Raw genomic sequence first — 23,635 nt, forward strand, 5'->3', positions numbered from 1 at the left:
AGAATCTTCAGCTGGTTTGTACAGGACTACCTGCAAGAAGAGAGAGTTGCGGCACAGCTGACGGTGCTCCATCTTTATGTCAATATAATTTCTCCCATGGGGTCATTTAGCTCTGCTCACCGTGACTCTGCTTAAGTAGGATTATAATACACATAAACATTGACTTTGCCAGCATTAAGCAAAGTGTTATTCAAGATGAAAAAAAAATCTATGGATTCACCCTCAGTAGATGCATCTCATTTCCTTGTCATCATCGAAAGCAAAGTTAAGTATTTTGCAAGTTTATGATACTATAATCTAAAAGAAACTATCTACTAAAAATGCCATCTTTCTGTTATTTTTCATTGCACTAAATTTTAGGTGTAATGTTGAATAAATTTGCAAAAAAATCCCAAAGCAATGCAGTATTAATAAAGTAAAAATTCTTTAATGAAACACAACTGAGGAATAAACCAAATTACCATCAGGAACAGGGCTCTGGAGGGGACTACCCCCAAGAAAAATGACTGGAGTCTTGGAGGGGAGTGGTGGGGGTGCTGACAAGGGGAGGAGGCCTGCTGAGCACCTCTGGTGACCAGCCCTGGGTGTGGGTTTTCAGGCACTGCCCTCACCAGCCCGCCAATCAGAGTCACTGCTTTAAAACGTGCCCCCCGGGCTGAAACAGAAAGAACTCACCAGCTTACAAACACAAATAATAAGATGGAATAAAATAAATATATACAATCCTTCCTTAGGCAGCAAAATAGCCAGTACTTGAATCACAAAGATCTCCAGGCTGTAATGACACCCCCGAGAGACAGACCACGCAGATGCCAGTCTGGGTCAGATCAGGGGGGCGCTCTGGAGTCAGCCAGCCTGGGCCTGAGCTACAGTCACAGCTCAGTCCCTTGCTAGCGGGGCCAATTAAACTCCTCACCCTCCCTGGGCCTCCGCGGCCTCATCTATCAAGTGAGGATAATAACAGGACCTACTGCATGGTGGGAGGATTTGAGGGGAAAACATTGCAAGCACTTGGAGCTGTGTCTGGCACACACTAAACACTAGATAAACGGTAACTGCCCTGGTTACTGTTGTCACGTCTCTGCCCTTCATTAACTCTGCAAACCAGGCATGTCTCCCCAGTTTAGGGGCCCAAGTTGTTTCGTGTGTAAAGTGGGCAACAGTAAGACTTTATCATCTGGGGTTGGAAGGAGGTGAAAGCAAGGCTGGGCCATCTCATCTCCTGAGGTTTATCTGAGGTCTAAGACATAGTTATTTGGGGGAAAAAGTCATTCATTCAGTCATTATTGAGGAAATGACCCCGGAGAGCATGATGAGAAGGCTCCCAGTTTGTTGTCACCGGGGGAACCAAAAACTTAACAACGATGATTCAGTTTCCAAATACCATTACATTTCCAAACACAGCTGTTTAGCATGAGGTCAGTGCTTTCCTCAGCACAAATGCTACTGTTTGTCCCCAGTCCTGAATTAAAAGTTTATACTAATTTACACAGCCCCAGATCCAACGGGAATCCAGCAATACCTTTAGCTTAGAAACCACTTTGGCAAATTGAAGATCAGAGAGAAAATGTTCAGTAGAAATAACTCAGATGGCAAATGTCTGAGGTAGATATCTTCCCACTCGTATTTCATTAGGCATTTAATTTAGTCTTTTGTTGTTGTTGTGTTTTAAAGATGGTACCAAGCCTCTGTTGTTATACTTTCCCCTGAGTTTTTGGTACAAACAAAAGTTCTCAGAGAAGCCCACCCGTCTCCTGTCAGTCAGTTTAGATCCTTGGGATGTCAGGGAGCGGAACGTACCAGCTTCAGCTGTGTTGAATTTTTGACTAATCAATTCACTCCATTTCCAGAAGTGGTTGGTATAAGCACAGCGTACTCGGGCCACATATTCTGTGTCAGGCTCCAGTTCACTTAAGAGGTATTCACCATTCACCTTGATGGAAACATTGCTTTGCTTGATTAAAAAAAAAAAAAAAAAAAAAAAAGGTTGGGGGGAGAAGAAGACAGAAGTATTGGTGAGCATACTTCATTGCAAAGCCAAATCACACACAGAGTAAGACCTGATTTGGAGTAAGACTAGTTCTTCTTTGAGAAAAAAAAAATCTCTAGACTCTAAAAGTTTATGATTAATTTCCTGGACCTTTTAAACAGATGACCCATATCATTTGAACACACATAGGAATAAGAGTTTAAAGAGATTTCACTCACCAGTCTCTCTGTTTAGACACAAAGAAATTCTTGAAAATAGAAAGTTAAACACTTACTTGTATCACTTTTCCTTCAGCAAGGAGTTCAAGCTGACACAAAAGTGTGGAATTGTTTCCAATAGAGTGTACCTTCCAGGTCATGGTGGCTTTTGTGGCACCAACATTTTTAGGTAATAAGTTATAGGGAGTCATTGGATGAACTGCAAAAAAAAAAAAAAAATGAAAAAATGAAAAAATTTCAAGCACAGATCCAAAAGGACTGGTAAATAGGCAGTTCATTTTTATATTGATTTGTTCAATAAGCATTTTTGTTTATTTCTGAGAAAATGGCAAACAAAACCAGACTTGCAGCCAAGATGGAGTAAGCCAAGTATAGCCTTTTCTCTCACTGATTACATTAGAAACTCTGAACAAATACAAAAAGAAACTGAGGACTTTTAAAATTAAACAAAAGCAGTCAAGAATGTAGAGGGGAGTCAAAACTTGAAGTGGCCCATCAAAGAGAATATAACAGAACCCAGAGTCTAACCAACGTAACATTAACAGTTTCAAGGATACAATCCAAAATTATTAGACATACAAAACAAAACCAAAAAAGAGAAAATGTCACCAATTTTCGAGGAAAAAGACAATCAGCAGATGTCAACTTTGAGATGACCCACGCCTCAAGATGACTCCCTTAGAATGCTACAATTAGATAAAGAGTTTAAAACGGATCCATGAGGTATAAGTAAATGCATCCAGGGACTTCCCTGGTGGCGCAGCGGTTAAGAATCCGCCTGCCAATGCAGGGGACATGGGTTCGAGCTCTGGTTCAGGAAGATCCCACATGCCGTGGAGCAGCTAACTAAGCCTGTACCCCACAACTACTAAGCCTGCGCTCTAGAGCCCACAAGCCGCAACTACTGAAGCCCATGTGCCACAGCTACTGAAGCCTGTGCGCCTACAGCCTGTGCTCCGCAACAAGAGAAGCCACCGCAATGAGAAGCCCGCGCACCGCAACGAAGAGGAGCCCCCGCTCGCCACAACTAGAGAAAAGCCCACGCACGGCAACGAAAACCCAACGCAGCCAAAAATAAATAAATTTATTAAAAAACCAAAAAGTAACTGCATCTGAAATGAATAAAAGGAAAACACTTCTCAGCAGAGAAACAGAAACTATTTTTTTTTTAAAAAAGAATTAAATGGAAATTTCAGAATGGAAAAATAGAATATCTGACATAAAAAAACCTTCCACCTTACGCACTTCCACAGTTGCTATGTGACCTGGCCACTGCCTACCACTCCAATCTCCTTTCTCTCATGGGAAAGACACAAGGATATTCTTCCCTGCATGAAACACCCAGAGCATGTTCCCACCTCAAGGCCTTTTCAAATCCTGTTCTTTTTTTTTTTTTTTTTTTGCGGTACGCGGGCCTCTCACTGTTGTGGCCTCTCCCGTTGCGGAGCACAGGCTCCGGACGCGCAGGCTCAGCGGCCATGGCTCACGGGCCCAGCCGCTCCGCGGCATGTGGGATCTTCCCGGACCGGGGCACGAACCCGTGTCCCCTGCATCGGCAGGCGGACTCTCAACCACTGCACCACCAGGGAAGCCCTCAAATCCTGTTCTTTTGCTCCAAATGTTCTAGATGTTTTCTGCCTCCTCATCCTTCAGTGCCCTCATCCCAACTGAAGCAGCACCCCAAGCATTCTCTATCCCTCACCTGAATTTTATCTTCTTTCCAGGACTTAGCGATGCTTGAAATTACGTTATTAACTTGTTTACATGTTTACTGTGTGTCTCCATGCCCCACTCTCAAGCCTCTCTCCAAACACACACTAGCATGTACACACATTAGGGGCAGTTACTCAACTCTGTTCACCGCTGGGTGCCCAGTGCCTGCTACACTGGTGGCACCCTGTAATTAGGTGACTGAAGTGATCATTAAGTTGAAATCTAAATGAGGTGTAGAATTAAGAAGGCAAAGGAGAAGTACAAGAATTCCAGAAAAAATGAACGAGTTTAAAGATGCTGCATTTCATAGGAGAGGCAGGGGTGTGGTCAAAACATAGAAAGAGATATTCAACTTCAGGTTGTACAGATCCAAACCACTGCAAAATACCACTTAACATCCATTCAACTGACAAAAATGCAAAGGGCGACAAAACCAACTTGGAGAGAATATACTGGTACAACCACTTTGGAAGCGAATTTGGCATTATCTTGTAAGTTGAAGAACATTCACATTTTCTGAGTCCTCACCAATTCCATTCTTAGGTATATAGGTATATACGCAAGAAAAACAGCTACAACTCTAGGTGTGTACTGCATATGTATATCACAATGCTCTTACTAACACTGTATCCAAGAGCATAAACCTTGCGACAATCTGAAAATCCACCAAAAGAGATGTATGAAGAAAACACTGTCTATTTATGCAACGAAATCCTCTACAGCAGCGAAAATGGACTGCTGTCGTAGGGGCCAAACGTACACTCAATAATATGGGTAAATATTAGCAATTTAATATTGAATAAAAGCAATTACTAGCTTGATGTGTCATATACATTAAAACAAAATAAAAACAGTATTTTGGGGATTTCATAAGAAAATGAGAATACATACACATGCACACACACGATTTAAATCTGTTATCTTAGTGGAAGGAGCAGGGTGGGGGGGCTGTGGGATGGGAGATGAAGTAAGTGATTGTCGGATTTCTATTCTGAACTTGAGGTAAGCTCGTTGGTGTTTATTACGTTATCAAAATAAACAAATAATGGGGACCACAAGTCATGCACGCACCCAAGTTTATAACTTGGCACAAACAAGTTATAAACTAACGCCTTCGCTTAGGATGTGAATTAGGTGAAAATCTACGGCACGTTTACTTGATCACACAGTGTGTCAAAGAAAGATACGCTCGTGACCACAGTGGGCTACACTCAAGTCTCACCTCGTTGGGTCAGGTTAAAAAGAATACTGACACTTCTTTTTCTTAAGTAGTTTTCAGCCAGGAGTGTGAAGTTATAAGTTTCTTGTGAGTCTTGAGCTACTTGCCAATCACACCAGTTTCTGTGTTTACAAAGTGTCTTTTTTCCGGAAAATCTTAAAGAAAAAAAAAACAAAAAACACCACACAACAATTTCAGGGTTTACATTTTTGTCAATGCAGATATGTATCCCTGAATCCACTGAGTACCCCTGAGACACACTCAGTGGCTTTCAAACTATGTTCCACACGACAGCATCGATCCGTCACCAACAAATACCAATGACGAAAATATTGTTTCAAAAAATTTGACCTATGCGGTTAAATGTGTAATGATGAATTGCTGGCTTCTCCTCTTGGGTGGTGAAAACTTTCCTTAGTTTACTTTGGATACTCTTAAAAAGGTAGAAATTAGGTAGACCTAGATTACCACATGGAACTATTTTCATATCAAGATTCACCATTAACAGCCTTTCTTATCATTTTTATGCTACATTGTCCTTTATCAAAACTCAGGTAGAAAGTATTGTATACCTGTGACCATTTAAAGATTTCTTCCTGACCCTGGCAGGTGGTTTGAAAATATTTGTTCCAATTTTCTGTAACACTGTCACAAGTACCTTAAACAAGGAAGAATCCGTCACTAATGTAACCAAAGCTCACTTACGATTCAAATAAAGTATAGCTTTGGGAAGGCTGTTTAGTCAAGCCAGTGTCGCTCCCGGGATCCCAAGTACAGGTCAAAGTCTTGAGGTCCTGGGTTTCACAAGAAAAGTCCTTGGGCTCTTCAAGCACTTCTGTCCGTACAAGGAAAAAAGAGATGAAAGACCTAGCTGGAGCTCTTTATCGAAAGACAAGTGAAATGGAAAGTTCTCTTTGGGGTCTGAGGCCACAGAGTTGCTCTGAACAATGGAAAGATTACTTCAGTGGGGGCCAACGCATCAGCAGCTCCAGAAAGGCACACTGCGGGTACCTCATCTTGGTCCCTACTCTTTCCTTCCCTGGTGCTTTGCTGGGGTATCACCGAGGATGGCAGACGTGTACTGCATGTGGTCTGCACTCTGTCTACCTGATGAAAGTTGTAGCCCCAGTGCCTGCTAGCAGCATTCAACAGTACTGCCACATGCAGACGGAGTGAACAGAACAATGAATGAATGGGGTCAGCGTTGCTTGGTGTTTCATTGTAGATGCCCTGGCTCACAGGGAACCTGGGCTGTGCTTGGGATGCCGGGAAGCCACATCTGGGGACCCTGCTAACCTCAGCAGCTGGAGGCTGAGAGTTCCAAGAAATGTACGGGCAGCCAAGTCCCCGAGGCACCGCAGTTCTCGGAGGCCACGCCAAGTGGCACAGGTGACCAGGCGTCTGGGAGATCAAAACAGCCTTTGGCAGGGGAAGCAGGGAGGGAGGAGTTGCAGATACCGCCCCACTGTGCAGGGGAAGGGAGGCCACTGGGTGAGCACACAGACCTACAGGGAAAGTGAAACGCTGCCTTCTCTCCCTTCGCCATCACCCATGGAGGTACCTGACACCTCCGCACCCAGTTAAGAACAGCAGCGGCCTCATCTGCGGAAGTCCTACCGCGTGCGGCCACCATACCGGTGCGGGGCCCTGGCCGTATGCAGTAACCCTCACAACAGCCGTTACTGGGCCCATTCACAAAGGAGAACACTGAGCTGAAGAGGCTGGGAAACCTGGCCAAGAAGGCACTCCCAGCCGTGGCAAGAAGAGTCAAACCTGGGTCTTCGGCCACCACCTTGGCTGTCTCTCTAGGGCCATCCAGCCTGCAGCCCCTCTCCTCCCTCTCCCAGCCTGCAGCCATTCCAGCATGGCTAACGCAAAGCAGGACATCTTCCCAGTGGTCCAGGTCATGACCTGAACTTTCTCCCGAACGCTCTTGCTTCCTAGGAATAAAACTGTCAGTAAACTCAAGAAAACAACAGGAAATCCGACAAGTATTGCTTCAGACTGTCTTTGCCAGAGTCTCTCCTAGAAGACTTGGGAAACAAAAGAAAATTGAGGCCACGAGTGGAAACGTTTCCTTGTCTTCTGGGAAAGGAAATTTGATCTATTCCACAGGAAATGGGAGGGGGGCACAGAGATGTGTATACTCACTTGAGACAAAGAGAACGATGCCTCCCAAAACACCTCCCTGGTCCACCTTACAGAAGACATTTGTCCCTTTTTCCCTAATAAAAGACACGTTCTTCAACTCGAATGCAGACACACTTCGATCAAGCTGTTCTCCATATATCTGTACACCTTCCAAATAACAGGATATGTTATCCTGATGGATCCTAGAAACGTAACAAATGGTGACGTTGGAGCCTTCTTCCACCAGCTTATCTTTAGGGAAAACAAACAATGGATCATGTCCAAGCATATTCTGTGCTGCAAGATAAAAGAAGACAGCTCAGTTAGACTCGGACACAAAAGTCAAACCAGCCCCTCCTGCCTCACTCTCAACAGATAACTTTAGCTTTTTCTGCCTCCTGGAGAAAACAGGAACCTAAAATTTCTACAGCAAATCTATAAACTTTGGTGTGTGCGAACAATCCTCTGTACCATCCCTCCTCCTGTCGCGATAATACCACTGCTCTTGTTCTTACTATGGAGACTGCACCATGACTGTCGCTCTGCGATGATCGTGTCATTCCTGCTTATAGGTTATTAGGACAGCAGTAGCTGCTCTGTACTAATCCCAGCCATGTGGGAGGCCCTGTGTTAAGTGCTTATGTATATTCTCTCTTGTCATCCTTACCACCTTACAGCAATGGGGTGGGCAGGACTGAGCCCAAGTTCACTCACCCAGCAAGTGGCAAAGCCACATTCACACCCACCAGATCTGCCCAGCTCCCAAGCCACGTGTCCCTCATAATCTCTAAATTGTCCTGTAGATCACTCCTCTTCCACCTTCTCAGATGCCATTCACCCAAAGAGCTCCTTTCATTTCCATCTTCCGTCTGTGTGGCCCATCAGCACGTAAGAATCCTCAGGTCTCTGTCATTTTAGGCAAACTCACCATCCTCCATGCCTCCCTCCAGCCTCCTCTCCACCCGCTCCTCCACAGTCAGCCTCCCCAAGGACCTGCCTGTGCCCATCGCTCAGCTGTCGATCACCCCCTGCTCACCTAGGCCCCTGCAGTCTGGCTGCTGGCCCACCAGGGCTATAAAATTGCCATCACTAAGGTCACCCAGGTGGAGTGGCCTGGGTGTGGGATTTTCTTTTAAGGTCCCCAGGTGATTCTATGTGCAGCCATGGTTGAGAATCATTGCTTTGGGGATTAGGAATAATCAGCCTTGAAAGAAATCAAAGAAGAACATGAAAAGATGGAAAGATATATCCTGTCTTGGATTGGAAGAATCAATATTGTCAAAGTGACTATACTACCCAAGGTAATCTACAATCCCTAACAAATTACCAATGACATTTTTCATAGAACTAGTACAAAAAATTTGTATGGATACACGAAAGACCCCAAATAGCCAAAGCAATCTTGAGAAAGAAAAATGGAGCTGGAGGAATCAGGCTCCCTGACTTCAGACTGTACTACAAAGCTACAGTCATCAAAACAGTATGGTACTGGCAAAAAAACCAGAAATATAGATCAATGGAAAGGGATAGAAAGCCCAGAGATAAACCCACACCTATAGTCACTTATTCTATGACAAAGGAGGCAAGAATATACAACAGAGAAAAGACAGTCTCTTCAATAAATGGTGCTGGGAAAACTGGAGAGCTACAGGTAATAAAATGAAATTAGAACATTCTCTAACACCATACACAAAAATAAGTTCAAAATGAATTAAAGACCTAAATGTGAGACCAGATACTATAAAACTCCTAGAGGGAAACGTAGGCAAGACACGCTTTGACGTAAATCACAGCACTATCTTTTTTGGTTTCACTCCTAGAGTAATGAAAATAAAAACAAAAATAAACAAGTGGTACCTAATTAAAGTTAAAAGCTTTTGCACAGCAAAGGAAACCATAAACAAAATGAAAAAACAGCCCTCATAATGGGAGAAAATATTTGCAAATGAAGCAACCAACAAGGGATTAATTTCTAAAATATACAAACAGTTCATGCAGCTCAATATCAAAAAAACAAACAACCCAATCAAAAAATGGACAGAGGACCTAAATAGACATTTCTCCAAAGAAGACATACAGAGGGCCCAAAAAGCACATGAAAAAATGTTCAATATCACTAATCATTTTAGAAATGCAAATCAAAATGACAATGAGGTATCACCTCACACTGGTCAGAATGGCCATCATCAAAAAGTCTACAAACAATAAATGCTGGAGAGGGTGTGGAGAAATAGGAATGTTCCTACATTGTTGGTGGGAATGTAAATTGGTGTAGCCACTATGGAGAACAGTATGGAAGTTCCTTAAAAAACTAAAAATAGAGCTACCATATGATACTACAATCCCCCTCCTGGGCATATATCCAGAGAAAACCATAATTTGAGATACATGCACTCCAATGTTCATTGCAGCACTATTTACAATAGCCAGGACATGGAAGTAACCTAAAAGTCCATTGACAGATAAATGGATAAAGAAGATGTGATACATATATGCAATGGAATAGTACTCAGCCATAAAAAATAATGAAATAATGCCATTTGTAGCAACGTGGATGGACCTAGAGATTATCATACTGAGTGAAGTAAGCCAGACAGGGAAAGACAAATAACATATGAGAGCACATATATGTGGAATCTAAAAGAAAAAAAAAAGACACAAATGAACTTATTTCCAAAACAGAAAGAGACCCACAGATACAGAAAATAAAAACTTATGATTACCAAAGGGGAAAGGAGGGTGGGGGGAAGGGATAAATTAGGAGTTTGGAATTAACATATAAACACTACTACGTATAAAATAGATAACCAACAAGGACCTACTGTATAGCACAGGGAACTATACTCAATATTATGTAATAACCTATAAGGGAAAAAAATCTGAAAAAAAAAATGTATAACTGAATCACTGTGCTGTACACCCAAAACTTACAGGATATTGTAAATCAACTATACTTCAATAAAAAAAATTTTTTTAAGGAATAATCAGCTTTTCTTGAGTTAGTTTGGAGGTTATAGTTTTGGTAAACCTAGCTCACTGTACGAAAGTTGTTGATAATGTTGTTCTTTCCTTCTCTATTGCTACCTTTTTAATCTCTATTTTTTCTGTTAAGTGTGTCTCTCAGCAATAGGATGTGATGGTTAAGAGAATGGCCTCTGGAGCCAGATTGTCCAGGTTAGAATTCTGGCTCTACCACTTCGTAGCCTGATGACCCTGCATGGGATTTTTTTTTTTTTTTTTGGGGTACGCGGGCCTCTCACCGCCGTGGCCCCTCCCACAGCGGAGCACAGGCTCCGGATGTGCAGGCCCAGCGGCCACGGCCCACGGGCCCAGCCGCTCCGCGGCACGCGGGATCCTCCCGGACCGGGGCACGAACCCGCGTCCCCTGCACCGGCAGGCGGACTCTCAACCACTGCGCCACCAGGGAAGCCCTGCATGGGATTTTTTTAAAGCTATCTGTGCCTCAGTCTCCTCATCTGTGAAGTAGGGATAAGAATTATATGTATTTCATAGGGCTGATGTGAAGATGAAATTAATACATATAGTGCCGAAAGCAGTGACTAGAATGCAGATTTGATTCTATTATTAGTATTAAATTAATCATTGGGCCTCTCATGAGTTAACATGCTATCAGTTTGAATGAATACATTTGCATAAACACTTAGCTAAGGAATGGTTCTCTTGACAGGAATTTCAGATAATCTGTCAACGTATATAGTTGAGAGCACCAAATGCCAGTGCTTTACAACTAACCTGTAGCTTAGCTGAAGCATAAGAAATTGTGCAAAATGCTAAATTTTAATAACAAAATAATCAAAATTAAGAGACCTTTTAGTAATTAAACATAATTATCCATGATCTCTCTCATAATTATCCATGATCTCAAATCAAGAACTGCTTCCAGTTTTCCATATTTCCCTCCCTTGTCTCTACATTAGGGGTTGACAAGCTATGGCCCATGGGCCAATTCCAGACGCCATCTGTTTTTGTAAATAAAGTTTTATTGGAACACAACCACTCATTTATTTACACTCTGCCTATGACTGCTCCCATGCTACAATGGCAGAGTTGAATAGTCACGATAGAGAATGTAGGGTTGTAAAACCTAAAGGATTTCCTATCTTGCCCTTTACAGAAAAAGCTTCCCAAATTCTGCTCTAGATGAATACACATTTTGTGTTGTTCTAACAAAAACATATGTACAATTTATGTCCTGTTTTGTTCACTTAGCATTCTATAATATACACACTTCACACCTATGGAAAATGAATACTAAATTGTCTGAATTTGCATAATTACCTCAATGAATAAATTCAGAGGGAAAATCCTTAGACCTCTGTCTCCTGGTGGCAAGTTTCACACCTATGCTTTTTAGACCCAATAGGAGCCAAAGAAAAATAATGCTGGTGTCTACCCAGGGTTTCTCAACAGGGACTTCCACTATTTGACTACTGGTCCCCGAGAAATATTAGATAGTAAACCCCTTCACTCTTTTATCACCTCACTTCTTACCATCTGCTTCCTCCCATGAACTCCAGTTGCTCCAGAACCCTGGCTTGGGAATCCTGGCGTCATCCACCATACTCCTCATTCTTATAAAGTGTGCCGCACATTCCAGAGGAAGCTCGGATTCCCAGCTCCAATGCAGGACTTGGTTCCGCTTCACAGTGGTGCTGTAGTTCTCCTAGAAATAAAGAGAAATACTTGGAAACATATAGCCGTGTGGTCCTGGGAAATGGCTTGGCTGGACTTATCCCAAAGCACACACCTAAGAGTCCACTGTAACTCCAGGATATGGACAAATGCAGTCTGTTCTCAGCCAGCCAGCTTCCGAGCTCTGACGGCCCAGCAAGGAACCAGCCTTGGCCTCCTGCCTTTCGAAAACTTGGCTCCCAACCCCTCTGGGCCTCCAATTCCAGAGGGCTCAAGTGAGAGAGAAAACAGAAGCTACTGGAGTCTTGCGGGAAAAGATCAGAGAAAGAAGGTGTGCACACAGTGCTGGTCACAAGAGCGTGCTAAGAAGATTCTTGCACACTAGAGAATTAATTGAGGCACCCTTTTAAAAATGAGCAAGATTGATGAGAATTTTCTAATATTCATCAGATCAAGTTGGCCCAATCTCAGTAGAGCGGGCAGTCGTTCATGGTTCCCAGGAATTCCACTGTCTCCCAGAAGTCAATAGATGACTCCCAATGATTGCTTTGGTTTTTGTCTCCTGTCTTTTCAGATACGGTGGCCACATGGACCATCGCCCCTCCCTTGAGCTCCAACCTTCAGAATCTTTAGTCCCCAGAGATGTCAACCTCATGGGAACGCCCTACACTGTGCTCTTGGGAAGCCTGTCCAAGTTGTACTGTAATTTGCTTTTCCCGCACAGCGTTTAGTCTTAATCTTTCTAAGACAGTGGTATTTTCATTCTTTAACGCAATAAACTTCAACAGCTCCTTCTACACCTGACCCTGTCGTCCAAGGCCATTTACAGTATGACTCCAACTGCCTCTCCCTTGCAGGACTCCTGTCTCCAGACACAGTGGTCCGCCCCACACTTCGGGAAGAGCTGTATGCTTTACTCCACAGTACTTGCTCACGCGGCCTTCCAGGTTTCGCGTCCCCAACTCTCCCTCTGAATTGGGAATTAGTCCCAACCTCCAAGCCCCTGTTATACCCCATCTTCTTCATGAAGTCTTTCTTGCTCTTCCTTCTGGTTTCCTCCCATCCCCACCTCTGCCCGAGCTCCCCTGCATACTGGGGGTAGTTGGTGGCATTTCATCTGTGGTTATGCCTCTGACTCAAGTATGGCACCCAGAAAGCGGGGAATGGGCTTCATTCTTCTTCGTGGACCATAGCTCCAGGCACCCATGCTTTCAGTGGGCCCCTCCAGGACGCCTGCTTTCTGCACCCACAGCTGGGAGACAGGGACAACAAAAATCTTGCCCTTCCTGGGGAAAACTGAGTCTGCATCCATTTTTCTAAGGGCCAATGGCAAGTCCTACAGTGAAGACGAGGGGGGCGGCACACACGTCACACGCAACCAGACTTGGAGGCCTTCCTCCACCTGTGCCTTCCCCTCCCCAGGCCGCCAACCTTAAACAGTGGCCTTGGCCGAACCAAACACAGCCCCGGAAGGAGAAGCACTTCGTCCACCTGAAAGGCACCTAGTCGTGCACGTCCTTTCTCACGCTAAGCAGAACTCCCATTTGTAAAACATTTATATTATTTCGGTTTATTGTATTCCTTTATCCCTAGATTACAAAACATATTTTTTTTTTTTTTTTTTTTTTTTTTGCGGTACACGGGCCTCTCACTGTTGTGGCCTCTCCCTTTGCGGAGCACAGGCTCCGGACGCGCAGGCTCAGCGGCCATGGCTCACGGGCCCAGCCGCTCCGCGGCATGTGGGATCTTCCTGGACCGGGGCACGAACCCGTGTCCCCTGCATCGGCAGGCGGACTCTCAACCACTGCGCCACCAGGGAAGCCCCAAAACATACATTTTTAAGTACAAGTTCTGTGGTCCTGATCCATGCAACACTTACTGTCTAATACGAGCGATCACAGGTACCTTTTCTTAATTATTATTTAAGAACCAATACCAAAATAAATAAATAAAAGGAACTCTGTCAGTCCTAGTGACCTCGCTGTAATGTCAACAAGCCGCCGGCTGGATTTTGCCTCCCCCATCTCTTGGGAATTCGGCCACTTCTCTTGTCACCACGGTCACCACCCACTCCAGGCCCCTCTCCTCTAGACCGACCCCGCTGCTTGCTTCCATTCCAACTGGTCACACTTCACCTCCTCCAGTTCTCCCAACTTCTCTCCACTGTGTGGCCGGAGTGAGCTTTCTTTAAGACTTCCAATCAGAGCTCATCACTCCGCTTCTCACCGCTCCCTGGATATAAAACAGCACCTGGGCATGACCCTCGGTGTGTGTGTGGTCTAGCCCTGTCCTGCCCACCCCACATGCCCCGCGCTTTCAGGCCTGAAGGCTCCCAGCCCCTTTCACTCAGGACCTCTGCTCACCCCAGCTGGATCTTCCTGGGACATTCCTCCTCACCCTCCATGCTAAATTAGCTTCTCATCTTCTTTCCTATTTTGGCTCCAACTGCCCTTCCTCTAAGGTGCTGGAGAAGGTCAGGCCTGATCTCACCCCACAGCCCCGTGTCAGCGACCTGCACTCCTCACGCCTGGGATACTCTGAGTTGCGTGATCATCTCCTTATTTGTGCTCAGCACTCACAGCCCCATGCCTGGAATAATGCCTGGACCTGAGCCCACAGTCTAAAACTCTGTGCTGAAGGGTTTCATCCGTTCATTACTATGCAGTGAGCTCTGTTTTTCCCAGACACTCTCTGTGTGGATTCCGTCTGACCACAAGTTGTGCTTTGTGGTCTTTATAGGCCCGTTGTGGAGGAGATAAAACTTTTCGTTGAATGCCTCAATTCAGCAACTTTTAAAAATGTGATGACTGTGTCTGGGCTGTTTTCATTCATCCAAGTGGCAAGTTTAATTGGGCCCTGGCAGACATTAGTATGTTACAAAAACCCGGCATTTACACAGAAGTCCAACTGAGATCACTGATTCATTCCTGAGAAGTGAGCTCATCCCTCACTGACTCGCGCTCCAAGCCTCCTTCCAAGCTTGAGCTGCTACTCTACTCTGCCTTCTCCTGCCATTGACGGAACCGTAAAGCAAGCGGCTGGAGAGGCTGCGGGCAGAACCCTGGCCAGGGTGAGCACGTAGTGCAGCCTGAGTGGCCAGCGCCGGCCAGGAGGCAGCTCAGAGTCCCTGGTCCAGCTGTGACAGCCTCGGTCAACATGCTTCTCCTGTGGCTTGTTTGGGAACAAAACAGTCTGAGGCATGAGTGAGGGTGCGTTACAGGGACCTGCCCTATGAAAGGGAGATCACGGTCCAGACGGAAGCGACCTCTCTCAGCTGCTTTGTCTGACCCTTAACCGGAGGGGGACCTTATGTCTGTCCTTGACTTCAGGCCTGAGAGGTTCAGACAAGGGCTTCTCTTGGCATCGTCTGTTCTGGGACACGTGGAGACTGATGACCTGGGAAGACGGCCTGCGGCTGTCACCCCTGTGGGGGGCCCGGGGCTCCAGCCAGAAACAGAGCTGCCTCGAGAGGGGCAGTTCCCTCCTCTGGGTGTGGCAGGTCCTCCACCACCCAACCCCAGCAGGAAAAGGGAGAGTTCTGTGTGGACATGGTCAGGGTGAGACCGTCTCAGTTTTTCTTAAATTGTCCTCTTAGCGTTGTTCTGTGTGTCCCGGACTTTCTCAACTGTGCTGTAAACAATTCAAGGTCAAAGGTGTTTTTTCTTTTCCTGTTCCTGACATCTGGCATAGGCAGGTATGATCATCTTTTGTCAAATGAATAAATGACAGGAAAAAGAAGAAAAAAAAAAAAAAAGCAGCACCACAAACCTCTCTGTGCCTTAGTTTTCTCCTCTGTTGGGATCAGGCTGGCCTGGGTGTTATGGGGACCGTATAACCGACAAGGCAAATCTACCCTCAAACATCTCCAGCCTTGGTAGGTTACACAAGGAGGTTTCACCAGCGGCTTTACCTTGAAAAGAGAACTACCTGAATCAAAGGTGTAAACAGATACGAACAACTGTCTATTCACATGTTGCTATTGTTATTTTCTCTACTATGAAAGCAGAAAGAAGTGTCTTTTAGAAAAATAAAGAATAGGATCAACTTGGTCTATGGTTAATGTTACTTTCGCTAATGGGGTTAAGTGCTAGTTTTCCATGAATTCCTCCAGCTCTTCTCTCAAATTTCTTTTCCTTAGATAATTCTTAGCCTCAATATGACCTCTGCTCGATGTTGTACTGGGTCCAAATCAACAACCAGTGTATCCATCAACAATACAAAAAATAGGAAAATACAAAAATTATTAGCATGAGGGGGATGGTGGGAAGATGGGCTGGCGGTGGGGAGGGAACAGCTGTACATAAGCATTGCTGTTGTTTAAAGTCAGAACACCAGGGAACACAATGCAAGTGCTTCTTGGATCTGTGTCTCCTGGCCTGCAGAACTAACAATAATAAACTAAGTTTGGCCTCAAAAAAAAAAAAAAAACAACCCAACACCGAACAACTCTCATGGTGGGAAGCTGCCCTTTGAGGGGTGGAATTCTAGACCTGGTATCAATCCTAAATCAACAGTCAGAATGATATTTAACTTAGGCCACTCACTCAGATCTCAAATGCAGTGATGGATAAGGAAAGTAACTGGAGCCTTTAAAGCTAGTAGCCTTTATGCTTTGCTAAAGGAACTGACCACCTGGCTCCCTGTACTCACGCCTCCAGCACCTGAGAGGAGAGTGGCCGTCCACTAGCAAACGGAGGTCCCCAGTAATGACACAGCACTGTGTTGCCCTTCCCTCCAACGCAAATTCTCTGTTCCCTTCAGTGGGAAAATATCTCACTGTCCTTCAACATCCCATGCTAATAAATGATCATGATGTGGGCATAGATTATTAAGGTTCCCTGCACCATAAATGGTAATTGAAAGAAACTACCAAAGTTTGTAAAGCAATTATACTCCAATATAGATGTTAGGAAAAATAAATAAATCAACTACCAAAGTGTCCCAATGCACTAGATGGGGAAGCATCACACAAAACAGACACAACCATGATTTAAACCAGACAAGTGAAAAATCGCTCCCAAATAATTCAAAGGCAAAAAGTGTGTGAAATTCAGGACTTTCTTAATTTAATTTGTGGTAGAAAAAGCCACATATGAGGCAACAAAGGACTCTAAGTTACTCTCCAACATGGCCCATGGAGAACCTCTTCGCTGATTAGGGCAGAAAATGCTACAATGGTTTATTCCTTGCATCTCAGCATAGCATTAGTAAAGAAACAGCCTGCGAGCCACAGGGGCATGAAAAATGTTGCCAAACTCCTACATCTGATTTAGGAAGATCTCTGGTGGACAGGGAAGGAAGAAGGAAGAGGAATAAGGTGATTGATCTTCATGGATTTTTGGAATCCAGTATTCACAAGGACAGACCCCAACAGCTTCCACAGGGAACAGAGCAGAACTGAGAAAATGATCTGATTCGTAGCACAGCCCATCCAACCTACCAAACCAATATTGTCATGTTATTTTGTCCGGAACCCTCTTTTTTTTTTTTTTTTTTTTTTTTTTTTTGTGCGGTACACGGGCCTCTCACTGTTGTGGCCTCTCCCTTTGCGGAGCACAGGCTCCAGACGCACAGGCTCAGCGGCCATGGCTCACGGGCCCAGCCGCTCCGCGGTGTGTGGGATCTTCCCAGACCGGGGCACGAACCCGTGTTCCCTAGCATCGGCAGGCAGACTCTCAACCACTGCGCCACCAGGGAAGCCCTGTCTGGGACCCTCTTAACTAAAAACACAGAAATGTGATTATTTACGACAACTATTCTGAGTTGCCCAAATATTTCCATATTGGGATTTGGGGGGATGTTATAAAAGATAAAACACAGTGTCAGAAAAGGATTTTTTAAATATTGAGTGAAAAAGAAAAATACTTACCACCCAGATGATATTGGATGTTTTAAATCTACTGATCTGTATCTGAAAAACCATTTTCAATTCCTGATGATAAGCGAGGCTGTGGACAGTCCATTGTAAATGCAAACACTGACACGTAGAATTGACAGAAACTTTCAGCGATTCAGGAGTTAATGGTAAAGGCTCAGATAAGACTGAAAGGCCAAAACAAGATATGAAATAACATTTAATAGGAGTATGATTGAATAGTCACAGATAATTAAACTGTTCAATATCATCATTGTTTAGCTGTGGAAATTATTGCTCACATATACATTCTAGAATTAGACACTTTGAAAACCTGGAGGGAATTCAGAAATCACTCAGCAGATAAAGAATTTAAGACCTAGATGAATGAAATGACTTGCTCAATGATACACAGCAAATTAATAAATTGATAAACAGTTTCACAAGACAAAAGGATACTCTATTGAACAATCTAAATGGTTCAGAAATTTGTAATAAGGCTGAATAAAGAAAGAGGACATTTTGCTATAAATTTCATTTCAAGAGGACTTTTTGCTATAAATAAAGAAAGAGGACATTTTGCTATAAATTTGCTATAAGAGAACATCTAAAATGAAAGTTTTCTTTTTGGAAGTCAGTATTTCATAGTTTATTAAGTAGCTATAAAGTGACAGCAAGTTCCATCTCTAGATATTATTGCTTAATCTCAATGCACTGAACTTAAAAACACCTCTGGCAAGAATTCACTGGACTCTTCGGATGAGACTAGGCACTTAGTGTGAAATAAAATAATTGTGACAAGGTTTCTAGCTCAAGGAAGGAACCTAGCTGGAGAGACACAACAGACTCGTAAGAAGTAATGAGTCATTGCAAGTTTAGAATATTTAGTGGTGTGATAGAGTCTGTCAAAGAGTAGAGATTCAAACATGAAACAGATTTGCTGAGGTCAGTGAGCTAGGAAACAGCCCAGAGAGAGGATGGGGCCTGATGGAGTGAGTGAGATCACTGCTAATTCTTGGAGAAGAACAAAGCACCACTTTTTACATAAGCAGAGAAATGCTGTACAGATTCAAAAGGAATTGTGTATTACCGAATCAACTGGTTTCACTCCCTTCTGAGGGAGTCTAAAGTAACTGGGAATGGTGCAAAAGGTACTGAAAAGATTAAGACTGTAGAGAAAAAAACAACTGATAATTGATGGTCCATGGTGGAGCAGATTTCATCTTTTCAGCATTCATTTTTCTAGTTCTTTGGGGGTTTCCCCTAGTGATCTGAGACCCTCTGGCACCTAGTTTAAAAGGCAAGAGAGTATGTTCTTTTGAGAATAAAAATGGAAAGAATCTCTAATACTGGAAAAAAAATGTTCCAAAACTGCCATTCTACATGTGCTATTTTTCTCACAGAGAGGTAAAAATAACAGCGACAAGACTGAACACGTACTATTTACCAGGCACACTGCTAGGTGCTTTACATACGTTGTCTCGTGTAATGCCCACTGTAAAACTCAGACAGTAATTTTTTATAGATGGGGAAACTAAAGTTCAGTAAGCTTAAATGATTTACACAAAGCTATATGGGATTTAAGTATAGATCTAATACCAAAACCTTGCTCCCCTTTACTGCACCGCCCGCCAACTGTTAAGGCAGGCGCATCCTGCCCAATCAAAGGTCACGTGGAATGGGATGTCGAGAAGTACGCTGCATGGCTCCCACCATGTCCTGCCAAACTCAGGATACAAATGAAAAGGACGGGGCTCTGGACCCAGCCAGATAAGCTGAGAAGCATTCCTGGTAGATATAAGCATGAAGTTTTTCATGTGAATGGTCCACATGGTAGACAGGTTCGTGATCCAAGTAAAGCATTAGCCTCAGAATTTATTTTTAAAAATCTCAGAAAATTCATTCTATGGAAGTTAGGTTAACAAGAGTGTCCATAAAATCCAAGTTATTAGCCATCAATGACTATCTTCCCAAAAAGATACCCATCCTTTGTAATATTTTGTAAATGCGGTGCTGGGGATGGCTAGAGTACCAGTTAAAATCTCAGTATGGACTCCCATGACCTTGGATTTGGCAGCGGGTCCTTAGATATGACATGAAAGCATGAGCCAAAAAAGAAAAAAATAGATCAATTGAATTCCATCAAAATTAAAAACTTTTGTGCATCAAAGGACCTTGTCAAGAAAGAGAAAAAAAACTAAGAATGGGAGAAAATATTTGCAAATCACTTATCTAGCATCCAGAATATATAAAGAACTCTTACAACTCAACGACTAAAAGACAAACAAGTCAGTTTAAAAAATGGGCAAATGACTTGAATGGGCATTTCTCCAAAGAAGATGTACAAATGATGAAAAAGCACATGAAAAGATGCTCAACATCATTAGTCATTAAGGAAATGCAAATCAAAACCATAATGAGATACTATCTTACACTCACAGGATGGCTATAATTTTAAAAATGGAAATAAGCATTGTGAGGATATTGAGAAATTAGAACCTTTGTACATTGCTGGTGGGGACGTAAAATGGCTTTAGCATGGTAGAAAACATTTTGGAAGTTCCTCAAAGAGTTAAAATCACCATATGACCCAACAATTCCATTCCTAGGTATATATCCCAAAGAATTGAAAGTAGAGACTCAAATACTCGTACACAAATGTTTGTAGCAGCACTATTCACAATAGCCAAACGGTGGCAACAACCCAAATGTCCATCAGCAGATGACTGGATGAACAAAATGTGGTATATCCATTCGATGGAATAAGGAATGATGCTACAAATTAGGCAAACCTTGAAAACATTACACTAAGTGAAAGAAGCCAGATATAAAAGGTCTCATATACATAGTATGTTTCAATTCATATGAAATATTCAGAATAGATGAATCCATAGAGAGATAAAGCAGATTGGTGGTTGCCAGGGGCTGAGGGAGGGAGGAATAGGGGATAATTTCTTAATGATTACAGGCTTTCCTTTGGGGATAATAAAAACGTTTTGGAACTATATAGGGGTGGTAATTGCAAAACATATTCAATGTATTAAATGTCACTGATTTGTCCACTTTAACCATAAACTGATTAATTTTGTTACATGAATTTCACCTCAATAAAAATTATTTTTAAAATATACATGATCATGATAAAAATGTTCAAATAATACAGAAATTGAATCCCCAGCATCCTACCAACTCCACTCTCACTCCATTGCCAAGTTCAAATCATGTATGTTTTGCTTGATTTTTTTCCATACACTTAAAAAAATCATATTGAACTATGCACTCCATTTTATATTTTTTAAAGTACTTACACTATTTTTAAAAAGCTATAAAGAGAAGTAAAACTAAAATGTTAACAGTCATTTCTGGATGGTGAGGTTGAGTGATTTTAACTTTCTTTTTTTTTTTTTAATTTTTTTTTTAACTTTCTTTTTTATGCTTTTCTGTACTTTGCGAATGTTCTTTAGAAAACACGTATTACTTTCAGAACCATATAATATGCTAGATATTTTTTTTTTTTTTTTTTTTTTGCGGTACGCAGGCCTCTCACTGTTGTGGCCTCTCCCATTGCTGAGCACAGGCTCTGGACGCGCAGGCTCAGCAGCCATGGCTCACGGGTCCAGCCGCTCCGTGGCATATGGGATCTTCCCGGACCGGGGCACGAACCCGTGTCCCCTGCATCAGCAGGCGGACTCTCAACCACTGCGCCACCAAGGAAGCCCTAGATTTTTTTTTTAACATCTTTATTGGAGTATAATTGCTTTACAATGGTGTGTTAGTTTCTGCTGTATAACAAAGTGAACCAGCTACATGTATACATATATCTCCATAGCCCCTCCCTCTTGCGTCTCCCTCCCACCCTCCCTATCCCACCCCTCTAGGTGGTCACAAAGCACCAAGCTGATCTCCCTGTGCTATGCGCTGCTTCCCACTAACTATCTATTTTACATTTGGTAGTGTATATATGTCCATGCTACTCTCTCACTTCGTCCCAGCTTAGCCTTCCCCCTCCCTGTGTCCTCAAGTCCATTCTCTACCTTTGCATCTTTATTCCTGTCCTGCCCCTAGGTTCTTCAGAACCTCTTTTATAGATTCCATATATATGTTAGCATATGGTATTTGTTTTTCTCTTTCTGACTTACTTCGCTCTGTATGACACACTCTAGGTCCATCCATCTCACTACAAATAACTCAATTTCATTTCTTTTTATGGCTGAGTAATATTCTGTTGTATACATGTGCCACATCTTCTTTATCCATTCATCTGTTGATGGACACTTAGGTTGCTTCCATGTCCTGGCTATTGTAATAGAGCTGCAATGAACATTGTGGTACATGACTCTTTTTGAATTATGGTTTTCTCTGGTATATGCCCAGTAGTGGGATTGCTGGTCATATGGTAATTCTATTTTTAGTTTTTTAAGGAAGCTCCATACTGTTCTCCATAGTGGCTGTATCAATTTACATTCCCACCAACAGTGCAGGAGGGTCCCCTTTTCTCCACACCCTCTCCAGCATTTATTGTTTGTAGACTTTTTGATGATGGCCATTCTGACCTGTGTGAAGTGATACCTCATTGTAGTTTTGATTTGCATTTCTCTGATAATTAGTGATGTTGAGCATCCTTTTGTGAGTTTGATGGCAATCTGTATATCTTCTTTGGGGAAATGTTTATTTAGATCTTCTGCCCATTTTTGGATTGGGTTGTTTTTTTTTATATTGAGCTTAATATGCTAGATTTTAAAAGAAATATTAAGATACCTGGTTCACTTCACTACAATGACACTGCAGAATGCATAATTTAGTCTTCTAATTTACACCAAAAGGCTGAGCCCCAGTTATCTTTCCAGTTTTTATTCCCCACTGAAAGTTAATAAATTGGCATTCTGATTCTTAACGAGTTTGGGCAGAGTGAATCATGTATCAGGCCCTATTCACTCAAAGGTAAATGAAGTAAGTTGGAATTCCTGAATGCTCAAAGCCCAAACATGGTGGTCATATTCTATTGCTATTTGGCTAGAGGTTTTATCTCCTCTGTGAATAAAATGTCTCAATTCTCTAGTTAGAGGCAACAGCTGTTATTCATTCTCTCCCTAAATCTGTGTCTTCCAAGCCTAATACAGTGAACTAGGCGGGAGATGGGGAGAGATGAAAGGGCAGATCCCCTTATGGAATGGGGGAAGTTGTTTCAGTAGCCGTGGAGCCATCAGCACCAGGGAAGCAGGGTATATGCAAAGTCACCCACCTTTCCTAGCCCTCATTTCATCTTGCCTGTATGGTCGTTCGTTGCTGTCAGTCTCACTCTAGATTCAATTTCCTGGAGGACAGAGGCGGAGGCTTATGCCACCTTTGAACAAACTCTTGTCCCCAGAACTTGGCATGACGTCTTACCCACAGCAGATGCGGATCTCAAATCACAGATCCAGGCATCACCATGATATCAAGTGGCCTGCCTGACAAGCAGCCCCTCACTAATAATCTCGTCCTGCCTGGCACTCTCTTCTCCCCAGGGCTGCTTTTCCCACGCAGCGTGTGAGCCCTGATCTCAGCGTGCTGTCATAGCCTGTTCTGTGTTTGTCTCTCCGCAGACTGTGAGCTGAAACACGGGTGGGACTGAGTCTTACTCAGCACACTGGAACCAAGACCGTAACGTACCTCTCACGGTATAGACACTCCATGGCTGGTTGCTGAATGAGTGAGTCACCTACAAGTATCAACTTTACTTCTGGAAGCTCTAGAAGGCTGCCATATGACGCTTTAGACAAAAGGGGAATTCTTTATATTGGACATATGCTCTTGGTGAGTGTTGAGTGACTCAGGTACTCGAGAGACAGCAGTCAGAAATAACTGGGTGGAAAGCA

At 43.2% G+C, this 23,635-nt stretch overlaps 1 protein-coding gene across 16 annotated transcripts in view; it reads right to left on the reverse strand.

The window, feature by feature from the left end:
• OSMR (oncostatin M receptor) overlaps window positions 1-23,635 on the reverse strand; it is a 54,335-nt gene that overhangs the window by 15,784 nt on the left and 14,916 nt on the right. For 12 of the 16 annotated variants that reach the window (XR_004349166.1, XR_004349165.1, XM_032626402.1 and 9 more), the window contains 7 exons: window positions 17,793-17,965; window positions 11,783-11,954; window positions 7,292-7,567; window positions 5,846-5,975; window positions 5,144-5,295; window positions 2,265-2,407; window positions 1,801-1,954 (listed from right to left, as the gene is read on the reverse strand). Coding sequence is in view for 14 of the 16 variants with exons in the window: in XM_032626402.1 (XP_032482293.1) it covers window positions 1,801-1,954; window positions 2,265-2,407; window positions 5,144-5,295; window positions 5,846-5,975; window positions 7,292-7,567; window positions 11,783-11,954; window positions 17,793-17,965 (1,200 nt within the window). In the remaining 2 variants the exon portion in view is untranslated. Of the gene's footprint in view, window positions 1-1,800; window positions 1,955-2,264; window positions 2,408-5,143; window positions 5,296-5,845; window positions 5,976-7,291; window positions 7,568-8,306; window positions 8,475-11,782; window positions 11,955-14,286; window positions 14,476-15,691; window positions 15,834-17,792; window positions 17,966-23,635 lie in introns of those variants that run through there. The other 4 variants (XM_032626406.1, XM_032626405.1, XM_032626407.1 and 1 more) reach the window with 4 other exon arrangements.

The sequence above is a fragment of the Phocoena sinus genome, chromosome 3 (genome assembly GCF_008692025.1).
Source record: "Phocoena sinus isolate mPhoSin1 chromosome 3, mPhoSin1.pri, whole genome shotgun sequence".
Taxonomy (NCBI): Eukaryota; Metazoa; Chordata; class Mammalia; order Artiodactyla; family Phocoenidae; genus Phocoena; species Phocoena sinus.